This window comes from Rhinopithecus bieti, unplaced genomic scaffold (genome assembly GCF_001698545.2).
Source record: "Rhinopithecus bieti isolate Rb0 unplaced genomic scaffold, ASM169854v2 scaffold_21441, whole genome shotgun sequence".
NCBI classification, from domain to species: Eukaryota; Metazoa; Chordata; class Mammalia; order Primates; family Cercopithecidae; genus Rhinopithecus; species Rhinopithecus bieti.
The window spans coordinates 217,355-235,152 of record NW_016810151.1 but is presented as its reverse complement, the minus strand read 5'-3'; the positions used below and the strand labels follow the sequence as shown (position 1 = coordinate 235,152).

The window sequence follows — 17,798 nt, the reverse complement described above, 5'->3', positions numbered from 1 at the left end:
GAGACGGAGTCTCGCTCTGTCGCCCAGGCTGGAGTGCAGTGGCCGGATCTCAGCTCACTGCAAGCTCCGCTTCCCGGGCTCACGCCATTCTCCTGCCTCAGCCTCCCGAGTAGCTGGGACTACAGGCGCCTGCCACCTCGCCCGGCTAGTTTTTTGTAGTTTTTAGTAGAGACAGGGTTTCACCGTGTTAGCCAGGATGGTCTTGATCTCCTGACCTCGTGATCCTCCCGTCTCGGCCTCCCAAAGTGCTGGGATTACAGGCTTGAGCCACCGCACCCGGCCTTCCTTTCCCTTCTTTAACAATCCTCAAGATCTTGTTTTCAGACTTGTTATCTGTGAAAGGGGGAATCATGATCCAGTGACAAAGAGACTTTTATGTTTTCAAATACAATTTTCAGGGAGCTGACATTATTCTAAAGTTTTAGATATTGTTCTGCAGCATTAAGTGACATTTTATTTTAAACAACTAGTGTAGTTTTGAATCTCAAAATGAATTGTAGGACTACAAAGTTTTTCATATGGGCTTAAAATAAATTTCAAGAAAATTGATACAGATAAAGATTAGATTGATATGAGATTGCACAGAGTATGTTTTGTAGTGCAGGAGAGACTAACCGTTGGTAAGAAGTCTGACTGATTTTACTTACTGCATCATCCAGTAAGTTTCCTGTACTCTTTTTTCCAGAAGACTTTGATGAAGGAGAAGGTGAAGGAGAAGGGGCAGAAAGTGTTTCTTCTTGTTCAATCTCTTTTTCCAATTTTATCAAACCAGGAGGCTCCACACCATACCTTTAAAAAGACACTGGATCATTACACATGCATAACTTATAATGATAAAATTACAATATATTACATTTGATGACGAGTACCATGGGAGTAAATTGCTGACTTTTAAAAACAACATTCACTTTTTTCTGGCATTGAAATGGTAAGCTCTTGAATTAGCATCCTTCTAAGCAGAGGAAAAACACGTATACCTGCTGCGTATTCATATGTACACATATATGGACACATATAGTATACTAAAAATAAACAAAAACACTCAATGCAATATATTAATGAAACAGCAACATGAATAACCATGTAAAATTTGGTCTTCAGAATTCGCATTTACCAGCTTTACTGATATTAGTGCTGTAATTAAACTATTTTGAACCTAAGTTTGTTAAAAATAGAAATACAATCAGAGGGTCAGAGTCAAGTTTGCAAACAGCAATCCCCAACAATAAACATCTTTAAATGATTTAGCAGGAGAGAATTAACTTTGGATATATTTCCTATGGGCCCAGAACAATGTACTATGGGTTATACAATGTCATAGGTTATGGTCCTAGGAACAGCATAATGAAAGCACATATATTGTGTTGGGAAACAACTGAGCAGAGAGGAAAGAGACATAATTTAGAGAAACAAGGTACAAAAAATGTGTGTTGCAAATTATAAATGCCAGAAAAGTTCAAAGGGAGAGACATAGTTACTGTCTCCTGTAATCATGTATTTCTTTACCTAAACATAAAATTAGATTTGGTTTCCTAAGTAGATATCAACTGTACCTAGAAAGCCCACAATAATTCTAGAATTTGAGAGTTGTGAAGGGTTTTGGGGGTCATTAATTTACACCCTTTCACTTTTACAGATAACAATAGAGATCTAGAGAAAATATATAATTAGTGAGGAGCAGGATAAAGACTTAAATGCAGATTCTCTGACTTTAATCAGGTGATTGGGTGTTAAAAAGGAGGGGGGAAAGTCATTTGGAGAGTTACAAAATAGGTACTTTTAAAATCAACTATTATCTACTTTTATCTATTTTTTAATCTACAAAGTAAATAATCTATAGGTAGATAATACATTGACAATATGTTTTAGTACCTCTTATTGAACAGTATATGAAAACATCCTTAGATTTAACCTTAAATAACTGTCCTATTCTAATGGCTTATTATTTTAACTGATGCCATTACACATATGTTCAGTACATACTCCTAGGGGAAAGCAATTTCCCTGTTCTTGGTGTTTTGTTTTTGCAGTGGATGCTCAAGTAGTTTTATTCCTGGCTTTTCTGCTTCATTACCCATCCGCTACAACGTAAAGGGATTTATAAAATCAGTAAATTTAAGAATAAACTGAACATGCTTTACTTAGTTTACCCTACTTCTTCTGGGGAAGAAACTGTCCACCAGGAGCCCTCCACAGGGACCCCCACTTTGCTTGTGACTAGGCAGTTAATTGGCCTAATTCTGGAGCTCTGTTAAAGACACTAAGCATGTCTCTCAGCTTGGATCTTTTTAGCTGTAAAGGTGATATGTAAGTCTTTTATTTTCTATTTTTCAGAATTCAGATAGTAAAGAGGGGTGCTGTGTGTTAGGAGCCCTTTGAGAGATGGAAAATTTAAACAAAACAGTCTAGTGAGCTCAATTCTACTGAACAATTTGCTGCTTTGAGAACAGCCTCTAGTCCACAGATTCGTGTTTACATACATCGGTATCACTAGCTAAAAGGCTGTAGGCACCATTGAACATATTTCTAATCTTTTGTACATAGGTAACAGTTTATGGGACAGGACAATGGTGGAAACATGCTAGACTGCAAATTCTGTAGTGGTAGAGACCACTGTCTGTCTCATTCCAAGAATCACAAGCATCTCACATAGACCTGGGCACAGGGTGATTACCTAATAGCTACCATTTCAATGTAAAAAAAATTCCTCTATTCTCATATGAAAATAAGGTTCTTAATATGAATTCAGTCTTATGATTTTGAATCCCTAACTGCATACAAGGCTTTAATAAAACATGTAAGTATTAAATGTACAAAAATGCTTCACCAAAAAAAGTTAACCTGGAAGACTTTAACTTTGTCGAAAACTAGAGCACTTTTTTTTTTTTCTTAGTTTTCTAGTAATCATTGATTATGCTAAATTCTAGACAGCATCTGGTTACCTTGCTCTTGACAAGTACCAACAATACTCACACTAAGATTTATTTCTCATTCTTCTCTGAGTTAGATTTTGAACTAACTGCTCCATTAATCTACTTTTTAATTTTTTCATTTTTTAAATAACTTCAACTTGTATTTTAGATTCAGGGGTACATGTGCAGAATTGTTACATGGGCATATTGCATAATGCTGAGGTCTGGAGTACAAATGATCCCATTACCCAGGTAGTGATCATAGCACCAAATAAGTAGTTTTTGTTTAGCCTTTCCTCCCTCCCTCGCTCTACACTCTAGAGTTCCCAGTGTCGATTGTTCCCATCTTTATGTCCATGAGTACCCAGTGTTTAGCTCTCAAGTATAAGTGAGAATATGCAGTATTGGGTTTTCTGTTTCTGTGTTAATTTGCTTAAGATAATGGCCTTCAGCTGCCTCTATGGTACTGCAAATAACATGATTTCATTCTTTTCTATGACTGCATATGTCTTACATTTTCTTTATCCAATCCGCCATTGATAGGCAATTGGATTGATTCCACATCTTTGCTATTGTGAACAGTGCTGCTATGAACACATGAGTGCATGTGTCTTTTTGGTAGAATGATTTATTTTCCTTCGGGTGTATACCTAGTAATGGGATTGGTGGGTTGAATAGTGGTTCTAACCTCTTTGGAAAATCTCCAAACTGCTTTCCTCAGTGGCTCAACTAATTCACATCCCTACCAACAGTGTATAAGTCTTCCCCTGTCTCAGCAGCTTCACCACTAACTGGTGGGTTTTTTGTTTGTTTGTTTGTTTTTGAGACGTGATCTTGCTCTGTCACCCAGGCGGATATGCAGTGGTGTGATCATGGCTCACTGCAGTCTTGACCTCCTGGGCTCAAGTGATCCTCCAACCTTAGCCCCCTGAGTAGCTGGGACTATAGGCACATGCCACCATGACTGGCTAATATTTTTTTTTCTGTATTTTTTTGTAAAAATTGAGTTTTGTAATTTTTTGTAGAGGTGGAGCTCGTCTCAAACTGGGGTCCAGTGATCTGTCCGCCTTGGCTTTCCGAAGTGCTGGCATTACAGGTGTGAGCCATTGTGCCTGACTTCATTATTGGTTTGATTCACATTTATCTGATGATTAGTGATATTGAGAACTTTTTTGTATGTGTTGGGGCCAGTTGTATGTTTTTTTAAGTGTCTGTTCATGTCTTTTGCCCAAATTTTAATGAGGTTATTTGTTTTTGCTTATTGAATTGCTTAAGTTTCTTATAGATTCTGGACATTAGACCTTTGTCAGGTGTGTAGTTTGTGAATATTTTCTCCCATTCTGTAGGTTGCTTGTTTCTCTGTTGAATTTCTTTTGTTGTGCAGAAGCTCCTTAGTTTAATTAGTTCCCACTTGTCAATTTTTGTTTTTGTTGCAATTGCTTTTGTGGATTTACTCCTAGTATTTAGAAATCCTAGTATTTCCCAGGATTTTTTCTAGAATTCTCATAGTTTGAAGTCTTACATTTAAATCTTTAATGTATCTTGAGATAATTTTTGTACATAGTGATTGGTATGGATCCAGTTTCATTCTTCTGCTTATGGATACTCATTATCCCAGCACCATTTATTGAATAAGAGAGTCCTTTCTCCATTGCTTATTTTTGGCAACATTGTCAAAGATCGGATGGTTGCAGGTAGGCAACTTTGTTTCTGGCTTCTATATTCTGTTTCATTGTTCTGTCTGTTTTTGTACCAGTACCATGCTATCTTGGTTACTGTAGCCTTAGGGTATAGCTTGAAGTCAGGTAATGTGATGTTTCTGGCTTTATTCTTTTTGTTTAAAATTGTGTTTGCTATTTGGGCTCCTTTTTTTTTTTTTTTGGTTCAAGATGAATTTTAGAATACGTTTTTCTACTTCCATAACAAATGACAGTTGCAGTTGGTAGAAATGGTGTGGAATTTATAGATTGCTTTGGGCAGTATGGTTGTTTTAATGATATTGATTCTTCCACTTGTTTGTGTCATCTATTATTTCTTTTCTGCAGTGTTTTGTGGTTCTTCCTGTAGATATCTTTCACTTCTTTAGTTAGATGTATTCCTAGGTGGTTTTTTTGTTTGCTTGTTTGTTTGTTTTGTAGGGAGATAATTTGACTTCTTCTTTTCCTATTTGGATGCATTTTATGTCTTTATCTTACCTGATTGCTCTGGTTAGAAATTCCAGTACCATGTTGAATAGGAGTGAAGAGAGTAGGCATCCTTGTCTCATTCCCCTTCTTAAGGGAAATGCTTCCAGTTTTGACTAGCTTTTGCTTCAATATGATGTTGGATGATGTTGGCTGTGGTTTTGTCATAGATGGCTATTATTCTTTTGAGGTAGGTTCCTTTAATGTCTAGTTTATTGAGGGTTTATTTTTTTATCATAAAGGGATTTTGGATTTTATCAAAAGTTTTTTCCATATCTATCAGATGATCATATGATTTTTGTTTTTAATTGTTTGTGTGGTAAATTACATTTATTGATTTACATACGTTGAACCAATCTTGTATTCCAGGAATAAACTGCTGTTAAATTCAGTTTCCTAGTATTTTGTTGAGAATTTTTGCACCTGTGTTAAACAGAAATATTGGCCTGTAGTTTTCTTTTTTCATTGTGTCTTTGCTAGATTTTGGAATCAGGGTGATGCTGGTTTTACAGAATGAAGTTGGGAGGTGTCCCTATTACTTAAATTTTGGAATACTTTCAGTAGAATAGATACCAGCTCTTCTTTGTATGTCTGGTAGAATTTAGCTGCGAACTCATCTGGCCCAGGGCTTTTTTTTTTTTTGGTAGGTTTTTTATTGCTGATTCAATTTCAGAATTCAATATTGGTCTGTTCAGGGTTTCAACTTGTTCCTGATCCAATCTTGTGAGGTTGTATGTTTCCAGGAATTTATCCATTCCTCTAGAGTTTCTAGTTTGTGTACATAGGGTGTTCATAGTAGTCTCTGAGGATCTTTTGTATTTCTTTGGGATCAAGTGTAGTGTCATCCTTGTCATTCCTGACTGAGCTTCTTTGGATCTTCTCTTTTCTTTGTTAATCTAACTAGTGGTGCATCAATCTTGGTATCCTTTCAAAGAACCAACTTTGGGTTTCATTGATTCCTTGTATGGATTTTGGGGTCTCAATTTTGTTCAGTTATGCTCTGATTTTAGTTATTTCTTTTCTTCTGCTAGCTTTGGGGTTAGTTTGTTCTTATTCTTCTATTTCCTTTATAACCTACTTCTAAAATTTCACAAATCACTTAACCTCAATGAGTATATTTTTCTATCAGAAAAGTAGAAATGAAAATGGCCTGTTCTCAAGATCTATTGTAGCAGTGGAGGGAGGCAGGCAAGAGGAAGAATCTTAGAAAAGCAACCACTACTGAACATCTTCAATGCATCTGACATTGCTGGATATCTTGACATATATTATTTCTGAATCTCAGTTTTATTTAAATATAAAATGGAAATTCTAATTTCTATGTTTTAATATTATTAGAAGGAATTAAAATAGTATACTTTATGTGCCCAGTATACTGTCTGACAAATGGCACAACATCCGAGATTGTTGATAAGTTAATCGACAAATTAAGTGTTGTACAACCTGGAAACTGCGGCACTAAGGTTCTGTTGTTAAAATTCTTGGTTTTTAGAATATATTATACCACTGAATGACATCATGTTGACTTCAAAATTAAGGTGTTAAAATGCAAAGTAATATTGTTATATTCTTTACCAAAAAAATTACTGTAGGTATTTTTTAAACAAATTTCCCTAGAATTATGAAATATCAGAAAAATCTCAGTACTGGAGTTTAGCAGATCAAGTTATAAATTCAGCTTTGCTACTAACTCACTGGATAAAATTCGGCAAGCAGTCCCTTTTAAACTCTGTAAGCTTTTCTGCCATCTTAGTTCCAGGAAGCTATAAAATTTGGTTGTGTGTAATGTTCTTAAGAGTATAACATAAACTTGGTAGTGAGGCTAGAGTAACTTAAGACATGAGAAGTCACAGCCAAATAAAAGTCATCCATAAGTGAAAATATCATATTTGAAACTTAAATTAGGTGAATTGGAAAATATGATTTCATTTGTAATTGTAGGTGGATTCATGCCCCTTTCAGGGAAAGATTGCATAATTTTAAAATTTTTTACAAAGTGAAATAATAATAAATATGTTAGAGTAACAACAGACTTGGCTCTATGTCCAATATAAACAAAGTAGACTAGGTTTGAATAAAATTGGTAACAAAGTCACACATGGAAAACCTTTCTCTGGAGATTTTTCTTTATCTGGGAATGCTGAAAATTAGTTATGCCACTGAACATAAAAAATCAACACTAAGTCCCAAATCTCTGCTTATATTGGCTTTTGAATACTTTAAACTGCCTAAGGTACAGTCAGCCAGTCCTGAAATGCATACTTAAATACAATTCATTGGCTTCCTGTCTGTCTGGAGATGTCAACAGATTGTAAATCACAAAATTCCCTTTGGGTTGGGGGCTTGCACCTGCAAGCCAACTTAGTCATCAAATAGATCTTTTTTCTATTCTCCAAAAGGCTGCTTCATTCTAGTTTCCATGAACTCTATACCACTCCACATTTTTATTTTGTCTACGAGGTTTTTACACATTTATAGTATTTTCCACTCCCTTCCAACCACAAAGATTTCAGAGTTTTAGAATGGGGTAGCTGTTGTTCTCCAACAAATTAAGGGTCACACTAAAGAGACCAAGAAGGTCGAATCTACTAAAATCATACCCTCATAACTTTATACCCCAGTGATATGAAAGTAGGGTGAATACTCAAAGGGCAACATACCCTTGTCTCATTTTTTTTTTTTTTTAAAGTGATAGGGAACAGGTCTTATGATTAATGACTTTATGATGAGGTTTTAGGAATGGATTTCTCATTTTCTGGCACTTGACACAATTTTGAGCTCTAGGTAAAATAACTAAGTCCCCAAACTGAGACCTGAACTAGAAAATTTACTCAAACTGTTTAGTAGTCTAGAGTTTTCAAACAAAAGACATCTGGATCCTATTTTACTAGGGTTAGAGGGACAAATTTTACAGCCTAGTGCAAGAAACCGCCCTTTTAAAGGCATATAACAGACAGTTTATAGATTCTTGCAAGATAATTTTTTCCTCATTTATCTTCTGTTTTAAAGCAATTTAAAGATTGATTTAGATTTGGAAGGAAATTTCAACCATGTGAAAGTATATGATGTTCTTAGCAGTTAGTTCAAGTGCTTTAAATAGGATGGGTCAGTTAATCATTCTTTGTAAAGAATATTTTTTTTCTTTTAAGTAACTTTTCCTTTCATAATGCCATGAATTAAAATGAGAGATTAAAAGAAAATGTTCAGAAAGTATATTTCGTTTTAAGATGGTCCATAAATTTTGCTCCAAATCCATAGGGATAATATAAGAAATAAAAGACTAAAAAATAAAAATCATAACAAACTCCACTCTACCACTGATTATTGATTATGACCCCAAATGAAAATATCAAAAGTTGTTTTTTACTTCTATTATAAGGATCATCTTAATTCTACAGTCAAAAAATGTTGAATTTATACTAACTTTGTTTTCAGCAATGAATATCAAAGCACTGTCATTAAAAATATCTTTGAGGTTTTATTAACTTGCTTTTATACAGAGTTTCACTTTTCACAAGTCAAACACATATTTTATATTCAGAAACTGATATTTTTCCAAAATATTAGCAGAGGGATTTCACTCCCCAGTGATGATAGCTCTATTTAGTTGAAAATACAGGAAGTTTTACCCATGAGAACAAAAATAAGTGGTCTCATTCAGCCATCTTAGAACTCAGAGAAGCCCACAGCTTGCAAAGGAGCTTCACTAAGTGTCCCCAGAGAGGAAAACATGGCAGAGAATCAGAAACGCACTGGGAATCATTTCCAAAGTGATGTTTATAGTTTTAAAATTTTGTTTATATAATCTGGAAAAGTGTTTCAAATCAAATATAAGAATACATCATCTTTCAATGATGAAAAACACAAAACTCACAATATTGTACTAGAGACTTCATGAAGGTTTAAACTCATCTGCTCTGTGTGCAAATTACTGTTGTGATTATTGAGAGTGCTCCCAAAATCAGTTCTAGTTCTGCCTAAAACTGTTTTAAGTTATTAATTTGTATAATCCTCTATGGGTTTGTGAGAGGCACAAATTTAAGCATTTAGATGTATGTTTCGGCCGGGCATGGTGGCTCACGCCTGTAATCCCAGCACTTTGGGAGGCCGAAGCAGGCAGATCACGAGGTCAGGAGATCAAGACCATCCTGGCTAACATGGTGAAACCCCATGTCTACTAAAAAATACAAAAAATTAGCCAGGCATGGTGGTGGTGCGTGCCTGTAGTCCCAGCTACTGGGGAGGCTGAGGCAGGAGAATGGCGTGAACCCGAGAGGTGGAGCTTGCAGTGAGCCAAGATTGCACCACTGCACTCCATCCTGGGCAACAGAGACAGACTCCGTCTCAAAAAAAAAAAAGAAAAGAAAAGAAAAGAAAAGAAAGGAAAAAAAAAAAGATGTATGTTTAATGTATGTAAGGCAAAATTTAGGAGTAAAATTAGATTAAGAGAAATTTCCCTTTTTTCTTACAACTAATTATGCTTCAACACAGGGGTAAAACAGTAAGATCCAGGTTTATTGGGTTGCTGTTTGTAAAACACATTTGAATTTGCATCAAAATCAAAAAAACTTTAAATATATCCAGAGAGAAACCTAGACATTCTTACTTAAATGTTCAATCTATCCTACTGGTATTCAACTGTTTACCATCACGTCACACACTAAAACAACAGTAGCACCATGAATAACTTATTAGGATTTTTTTATTGCTGGAAGTACACAATACTTCACACCATCCAAATGAGTAAAGAAGATAAAAGACCAAATTTGCAAATTAAATATTTTAATGTAAGGGGTATCTTAATCCTTGTGGATCTTCTTTTGTAAAATCCATAATTTATTTTTTGGTAAAGTGAATAATCACTGCTTTTATCAGGTTGCATGGTAATGAAGCACGGTCAGAAATGGAACAACCCCAAATCACAATTTTAAAATATTTGGGTGGGAGGAACCCTTCATATAATGTATCACCTTGAAAATGACAAGGCCATTATAATTCACTTTCATTAACTAAGATTTTAATTTGTTGTACATCCTGTAACAAGGGACAATTTATGCCAGACTCGGAGCTGGAGGAAAGGTGATCCTTAAAGGCATTTTATAATTGGGCAGCTTGTCTTGTTCTTTGATGGCTTGCCTATGATTAAATGTTTATTCAGCGGGCTCCCTAATCAGAGTGCTCATGTAATATAATACATAATAACAATATATAAAATAAAATCCAGAAATAAGGCAAATGCTATAAACGTAAATTGGAGGAAAATGTATAAATCCCACCTAATTCTAGAGACAGGATAACCCCGTCTGTTTACTTCTGTATCACAACTTTCAGAAGCAAGATGCTTATCTGATGAAATATTTAGAATATTTAAGTAACAAAAAAGAAGTTTTCTTCTCTATTCTCTCTTTAAGTGGGAACTCTAGACAATCCATATTTCTTTTCTTTCTTTTTTTTTTTTTTTTTTGAGGCGGAGTCTCGCTGTGTGGTCCAGGCTGGAGTGCAGTGGCGCCATCTCGGCTCACTGCAAGCTCCGCCTCCTGGGCTCACGCCATTCTCCTGCCTCAGCCTCTGGAGTAGCTGGGACTACAGGCGCCCGCCGCCACGCCCGGCTAATTTTTTGTATTTTTAGTAGAGGCAGTTTCATCCTGTTAGTCAAGATGGTCTCGATTTTCTGACCTCGTGATCCTCCCGCCTCGGCCTCCCAAAGTGCTGGGATTACAGGCGTGAGCCATGGCGTCCGGCCAACTTCCCCTTTCTTAAGCGATAGATGCTAAGTCCTTGGTTTTCACTTGACTCAAGGCCATTTGTCTTCCAGGCCAGAAGCCCCAAGGTTTGGTGGGGGAGTAGGTGTGGCAGGGTCCTAGAAGCAAGAGGTGTATCTTTATCCTGCTCCTTCACAGAACCCAAGTATGTGACAGCAATGAGAGGGAACGAAGTCCTAGGAAACAGCCAGATGCCACAAGTTTGAACTCTGCCTGCGCAGTAGCCATCTGAGAGCACCAAGACTAGAGAGTTCTCCCCCAGAGGCCTTCCCACAATTAACTGGGAAGAGTGTGAGGTAAATAGAAAAATCTTCACATGTCTCAAATTGTTTTTTTTTCACTCCCTGTTAAGGTAAGACTCAAAAATATTCAACTTGAATTGAAAAACATTAAAGCAATATTTTGCACACCCAATTATTGTGGCAAAATAAAATGTACACCCGATGCACAATTCATGAAGATTATATTGATATGATGATATAAAGAACTTGAGGTTACATATTGTGATTACAGGTTGATTTTCTATTGGATCAAAGAAAGGTCTATTAATTGGCAGCAAGTTTTCTAGCCATGTTGTAAATTGCTGGTGTGCTCACCCATTTTTTTCTTGATTTTGTTAATAAATTCTTTGAGAATATTCATTCAGTGTTAGTTCTCACTTTATCTTACTTGTTCATCTGATCTCAACCCTAAAAGTATACCGAGATGTGGATAAGAAACCATTTTCTAATTAATCTTAAATTTTTAATTTGCATCAAGACTTCTTCAAACGTTTGTATCTTCATTTCTTGTTCTTTGGGCTTCATGGACTGGCCAGAAGCCCTGTCTGATGGTATATGCAATATAATAAATGGGAAAACATGAAACCAAAGCAAGTAGGTTTAGCTAACAGAGTTCCTTCCTCTGCTTATTTAGCTATGATTTCTGCAATTAAGTCTTCTTTTGTCTTCCTACAGGAAAAAACAGGTTTCAAAGAGGCTTCTACATAAGGATAACATTCTATATTTTTTCTAATAAAAACATAGATAATTTTAAAACTATCATCCCAGTCAGAAGTGGAAACCAGAAGAGCAAAATGTTGAATGAGGGAAAGTAAGAAAAGGAACAAAAAGGGAGGCTGAAAATGATTAAAAAGTAAACAGGAAGTGAGGAGGTTAAGGAGGAGGAAGATAGACAGAATATAGGAATAGACTTCCACTAAGGAGAACTGTCATATAAAACTGCATGTACAATGTCCTCTCCCACCCCCAGGAAAGTTTTGGAGGGAAAAGGTATTTTATTAAACGATATTAGCAAATGCTTAGACTTAGTGGCTTCGACAACAAGATCTTGAGGTTAAGAATATTGGTGGCACACTTTTAGTTTGGTCAACTGCTGCCCTAAAGAAGTTCATATTATCAATCACGAATGAGTAGCTTCTCAACATCCAGGTTAAACATTAGCAATGAAAAGCCAGCAAGCTTCTGTGTTGCTTGGATGCTGAAATCGTCTAGTCTTGACATAGTTGCAGTGGTTTGACCTACCTGGCTGCAATCCGGCCAAGCTCTAGCAGACAGAGACACACTTCTCTGGGTTGCTTATGGAGGACTGAAAGACAAGACAGAGGCAAACACCTTTACAATAGAAGGAATAAGCAGCTCAACAGTACTGGCTTGCCAATGACCCTCATCCCTCCCTCATGCTCCCAGGAAAGGTTCTAGTCTTCATTCTGACAGTCATAGAACCCATCGCATTCCTCGATTCACCTAGCTCTACTGAAAGTTTAAATTCGTTCTCAAAACTCTGCCTATGCTTCCTCTTAAAAGCTATTCGTCTCAGGAACTCTCACCCCAGGTAAATCTCACCCTAAAATTGTTTTCTTCAATTAATTAATATTGGTAAGTCAATATTGGATACCTATGTAGCTGTAATTATGATATCTGTCAATAATTGATATTTAAAACACAAAACACAACTATGGAGCAAGAGCTAGTCATTTTAATATTATGGGCCTACCTCCAACAGTGGTTTTAGCAGGAAAAAAATGAAATAAGGATAAACATTTTATACTACATTCTTTTGTTATCCTCCGAAGATGAATGTCAAAGTGAGACCCTGTCACTTCATGTGCCCTTCGAATCAAATCTGATTAAATAATACTTTAGAAAGAAACAGTTTCAACTGACTGAATTTTGTAAATATGTACCACTGCACCATCAGCCAGTTTTGCCCATCACAGAAGCAAATCAGGTTATACTTTGAATTGATATTTCTATTATAATGTGATTAATTAGTGCATTTGCTTTATTGCTAGACATTCAGTAACGTTGACAAATCATACTTGTTTTTGTCGAGTCTACAAGAAGAGCATGTAAAAGAGCATACTATTCTCTTTTTTAAGCAAAATGTGGGGATTTTTACAATATTCTTTTATTCAGCACTGAATAAAGATAAGAGAGATTGGAAAAAATTTACACTGAGAACAGTCTTACACTGATAAATAATATTCCAAAAGAAAATATTAGTTTATTGATTGTTTATTGATAGACTTTAAGCAAAAGAGAATATTGCTTTTATTCTTAAACACAGAATTCTGTAATAATTTAACTTGCCAGTGTTAGTCTATTCACTTAACTTAAATATTCTAATTCCTTCTTTCTACGGATTATGATAGTGGCAATATTTGATCCAGTGACACCACAGTGGAATTTGCTGGGTGTGTGTAGTAAATAGAATAAACACTTTTACCTGATTGTAAAAGTATGTGATTTCATTTGGTTTTAGGGAGACATCCAAATGTATTATTATTTGGTTATAAAATGGCATTTTAAAGCTTTTAAAATAAATTTGAATCCTACCAGAATTCTAATGCCACCATTAAATTTTAAATCCCATAACTAATTATGGAAAATCTGAATTGCAAGATATTTCTATTACTGATAACACAACTTTTAGATTCAGATGACCATTAGTAAATTGTCACAAAGTCCTAGTTAGGGAATTTTTAATTACTTTTAATTAAAAGAGTTTAAAATGAAGATATTTACTACCTCCAGTTTCAAATACTGTGGCTAGAATGATATCAACTTCATAAGGTTTAGCATATTAAATAAATTCCAGCACACAGCAACCTAAGGGCTGTAATATCACACAGTCATCAATTTCATACAGAGAACAATAACACATATTACAAAACAGAAATAAACAAATGAAAATGGATCTTCCTGTCTAGATCATCAATTTTTTTCTGATTCAGATTTTTTTTTTAACATATCCATGGTACAAAATAACAAAAGGGAGTTTTGAGTGAGAGAAAAAAGTATATAAAAACTGAGGAGAGGAGGACTTTTAAAGCTAATGCTCTCATCCTAAGTAAAAGCTGTGTGAAGCAGTGGCTGTAGCATCAAGAGCTTTGAATACAATGTCATGCATTTCTTGATGACAAGAGTGTCAAAATCTAAAAACTGTTAGTTAACTGACTAAATTGTGTCAATGTACAGCTAATAACCAACTATAAAAGGTAATACCTGATAATAATGGTTATTTAACCAACTTACTGTACATATTCTGAGTACTAATTTAGAAAATCAAATTCATTCTGAAGAAAAATAATAATGTGAGTGCTATAAAAAAGACAATTTCACATGTAGGATGCATCAATACTGTGTATTTCTTTGCTTCTTCATTTACCAATTTAAAACAGCTTTTGCATGCCAAAACTCATTATCAACTCTATCATAGACTCATTAGAAAATCAGTTTGGCAAACTGAGAAGAAACTGCATGATTCTCCATTTTATTTCCTTAACAGAATCAGCCCATTAAAATTTAAGACAGATAAACCTCTTCCCCAGCATCACTTCTTAGGAAAATGCTAACAGAAAAATGGTGCTTTACTTTCAATTTTTTGTGTAAATATCGCCCTTTTATAAAGCAATAACATTGCTTTAAAGCACATCTGTAATATTACCTCACATATTAATAGCTTTTCAAATAATGAATATACCAAGCCTGGCCACTAATGGACCAAAAAAAAAAAAAAAAAGACTGATTGGTGACCTGTAAGCAATGACTTAGATAAATCTGTAGAGTTGCATAACTTAGCTCAATACTTAGAACAGAGAAAGGCCTTAGTAACTACTATGCCTTATAAGACAAGGAAGATGATGGGTTATGTGGTGGTGGTGATGGGGGTTGTGACGCTGAACAAATTGAATAAAGGCTAACGTTTTACCTAGCATCTTTGGAAAAGGAAAGAATTTAAATCATGCAAATATTTAATTGCAAAAGCAAGCACTCTTACCTTGTTGCTATAAAATTTAAATTCAAATGTCTGTATGTAGTGTCTATATTACACTAAAAAGGTGACTTTTGTTGTGGCACTAGAGCAAGTTCTAAACTAAAGTTAATAGATGAAAAGAGTATAATGGCTGTGTAATTCAAGCCACAAAGATCTGAGTGTGAGTATGAGAACTAATATTTGCTGGTCATGTTATTTTGGGAGGTTATTCTACAGAATCACATTTTTCTGCAGGAAAACAATAATGCCCACCTCATAATATTTTGTGATGATTAAAGAAAATAATATTTACTGTTATGCTTAGCATGGTACTTGGCATATAGAAAATACCTGCCCAATGTTAGTTTTATATTTTTTCTTTTCATTATTATGATTTTATTTGATTTAGTCGATTAACTTAATTCACTTTTTTCCCCATAGGCACTTTTTGTACATCATAATGTGTCAGTTACTAGACAGTGAGAGAAACTCTGGAATGAAGAAAAGATTACTGTTAGGAGATATAATTTTGATTGATTCTGTTATAATGAGTATACATTAAATTTTTATCTTTTATATTATATCAGATATAATTTTAAATTTAATCAAATTTCATGTCAAATGAGTCAATTTGGCCAACATATAAAGATATAAAGCAGATATCCTTCAGCGATTACAAGTTGATGCTAAGTATAAAGTTCAAGTAACAATTGCATTAGGACATATATCAGTTTCTGAAACACCAAATATCTTGCCTTTAATTTTCCTTTGTGATTAAATTTAGTAGAGTTCACTTTTAGTAATTATTTATGTTGATTATGTATTGTTTATTTTAGAAGATAAAATAACTGAATGTATACTTTTGTCAAGATGATTAGATAGGGAACTTTCATTGTATTGTGTTTGTACTAAAGCCCTTGCACCCAGTCATATGTACTAGACATTTTAAGCACATTTCGTCATTTATCTTTTTCAAAAGAGCGTCTAGTTACTTTAAAATTTATAGTAGGAGAAATTTTCCCCACTTTATCATTGTAACATTAACAGTCTTTTGCTTTGATTAGGGGTAGAAGAGAGGATTGCTGTAGCTTTCCTCTGAACAAATTCTCTTCAAAACAAATAAAGAGCTCTCCAGTCAATGGTGATTATTACACAAATGGTTTTATCATTGGCGGCTTCTTTTTAAATAAAAAAAACCATTTCAAGAAAAGCATAATGTAAAACACCTCTGGGAAAAGTAACACAGATTTCCATTCTAAAATATGTGGCAAGAGACTCAATCTCATAACCTAGATTCTATAAAAAAAATCTCATGGGCATCAAATGTCAAATGGAATGCTGCTAGCCCCAGGAATAGAAAATGAAGCCTTCCACTAAAGCAAGAGGGTAGAATTTCAATGTCACAGAATCTGCAAGGATAAAATGCATTGGACCATGAATGTATAGTTTAGCTAAATATATTAAGTTTTAACAGATGGGCAAAGAAATGAAAGCATGAAAAATTGTGTTGTCCATTTGGTTTCTATATAACTAGAGGTTATAACATTAATGGTAATGTTGAAGAAAATTGCTTTTTAGCCTTTTATTTAGTAAGGAAACTTGAAAAATATACTTTTGGATAAATGTTGTTCACTTATAAGAATATCATAAATTAATGGCTGTCTACTTTCCCAGAGTAGAGAATTGCTTCTAATATGCCAAGGAGAGTGGTATTGTGGAAGAAATAGTAATCTAGAGGTCAGAAGAATTGGGTTCTACTTAAGGCTAATTTCTTCAACAAATGCCATGTTTTCTACTTGCTCTTCTTTATAAGGTAACCATACAGTTAAGAACACTTGGTACCTGGCAAACACTCAATAAATGTTACTCTCTTGCACTAAAGTGTGACCCACAGACCAGCAATATTGCATGGCATGGGAGCTTGTTAAAAATGCAGATTTGGGGCCCTATCCAGCTCTAATAATCAGAAACTACATTTAAACAAATATTCCAGGTGATGCGTATATAAAGTTTGATAAGTACTGTATTAATCAATGTTATAAATAGTGGTTATAATTCCTACATCTGTTTTGTTGAAAATATTTAAGTGTGCTTTGATATATGTAACATGCTCTACAAATGTGAAGGATAACAATGGTGTTGGTGGTGGTGATGATGATGATGATGATGATGATGATAATGATAAATGGAGGGGAAATAATGTGAATGTTGGATTAGCCCTTAATAAATATTATAGGCATTTCTCTACTGTAAGAATCTGTAAGATATATAAAAACTTTCATGCTTCCCAAGAAAGTGAAGACAGTCACAAACTACTTTCTGTGTCATGTCACTCTGAGTAAGACCCACACAAAAATCTGTGAGGTTAAATGTAGGTGTCAAATAGGGATAGTAATTTAGGGGCTATAAAACTGATCTGAGGCTAATGAGAAGAAGGAAAAAGCAAACAAAGAAGAATCTCACAAGCTCAATAATCATAGGTGTGAGTATCCACATTTCCCAGAATCACCAGTAAAAATGATTTAAAATGGAATATGGCATCCCTATAAATCATTTGAACAAGGAGCATCCATTCATAATCTCATCAGTAATGGAAACCCTACAGAGTAGAACGTATTTCATTGCCTTTGCCCCAGAGTTGAGAAATATCCTGGAAGAAAGAATGCTCTTTCTCTAGCACCCAG

General features: G+C 34.8%; 1 protein-coding gene across 2 annotated transcripts in view; it reads right to left on the bottom strand.

Moving 5' to 3' along the window:
- GAS2 (growth arrest specific 2) overlaps positions 1–17,798 on the bottom strand; it is a 156,852-nt gene that overhangs the window by 65,940 nt on the left and 73,114 nt on the right. For both annotated transcript variants that reach the window (XM_017891468.1, XM_017891467.1), the window contains exons 5-6: positions 12,381–12,444; positions 648–789 (exon numbers count right to left, since the gene is read on the bottom strand). In XM_017891468.1, the coding sequence (XP_017746957.1) occupies positions 648–789; positions 12,381–12,444 (206 nt within the window). The remainder of the gene's footprint in view (positions 1–647; positions 790–12,380; positions 12,445–17,798) is intronic.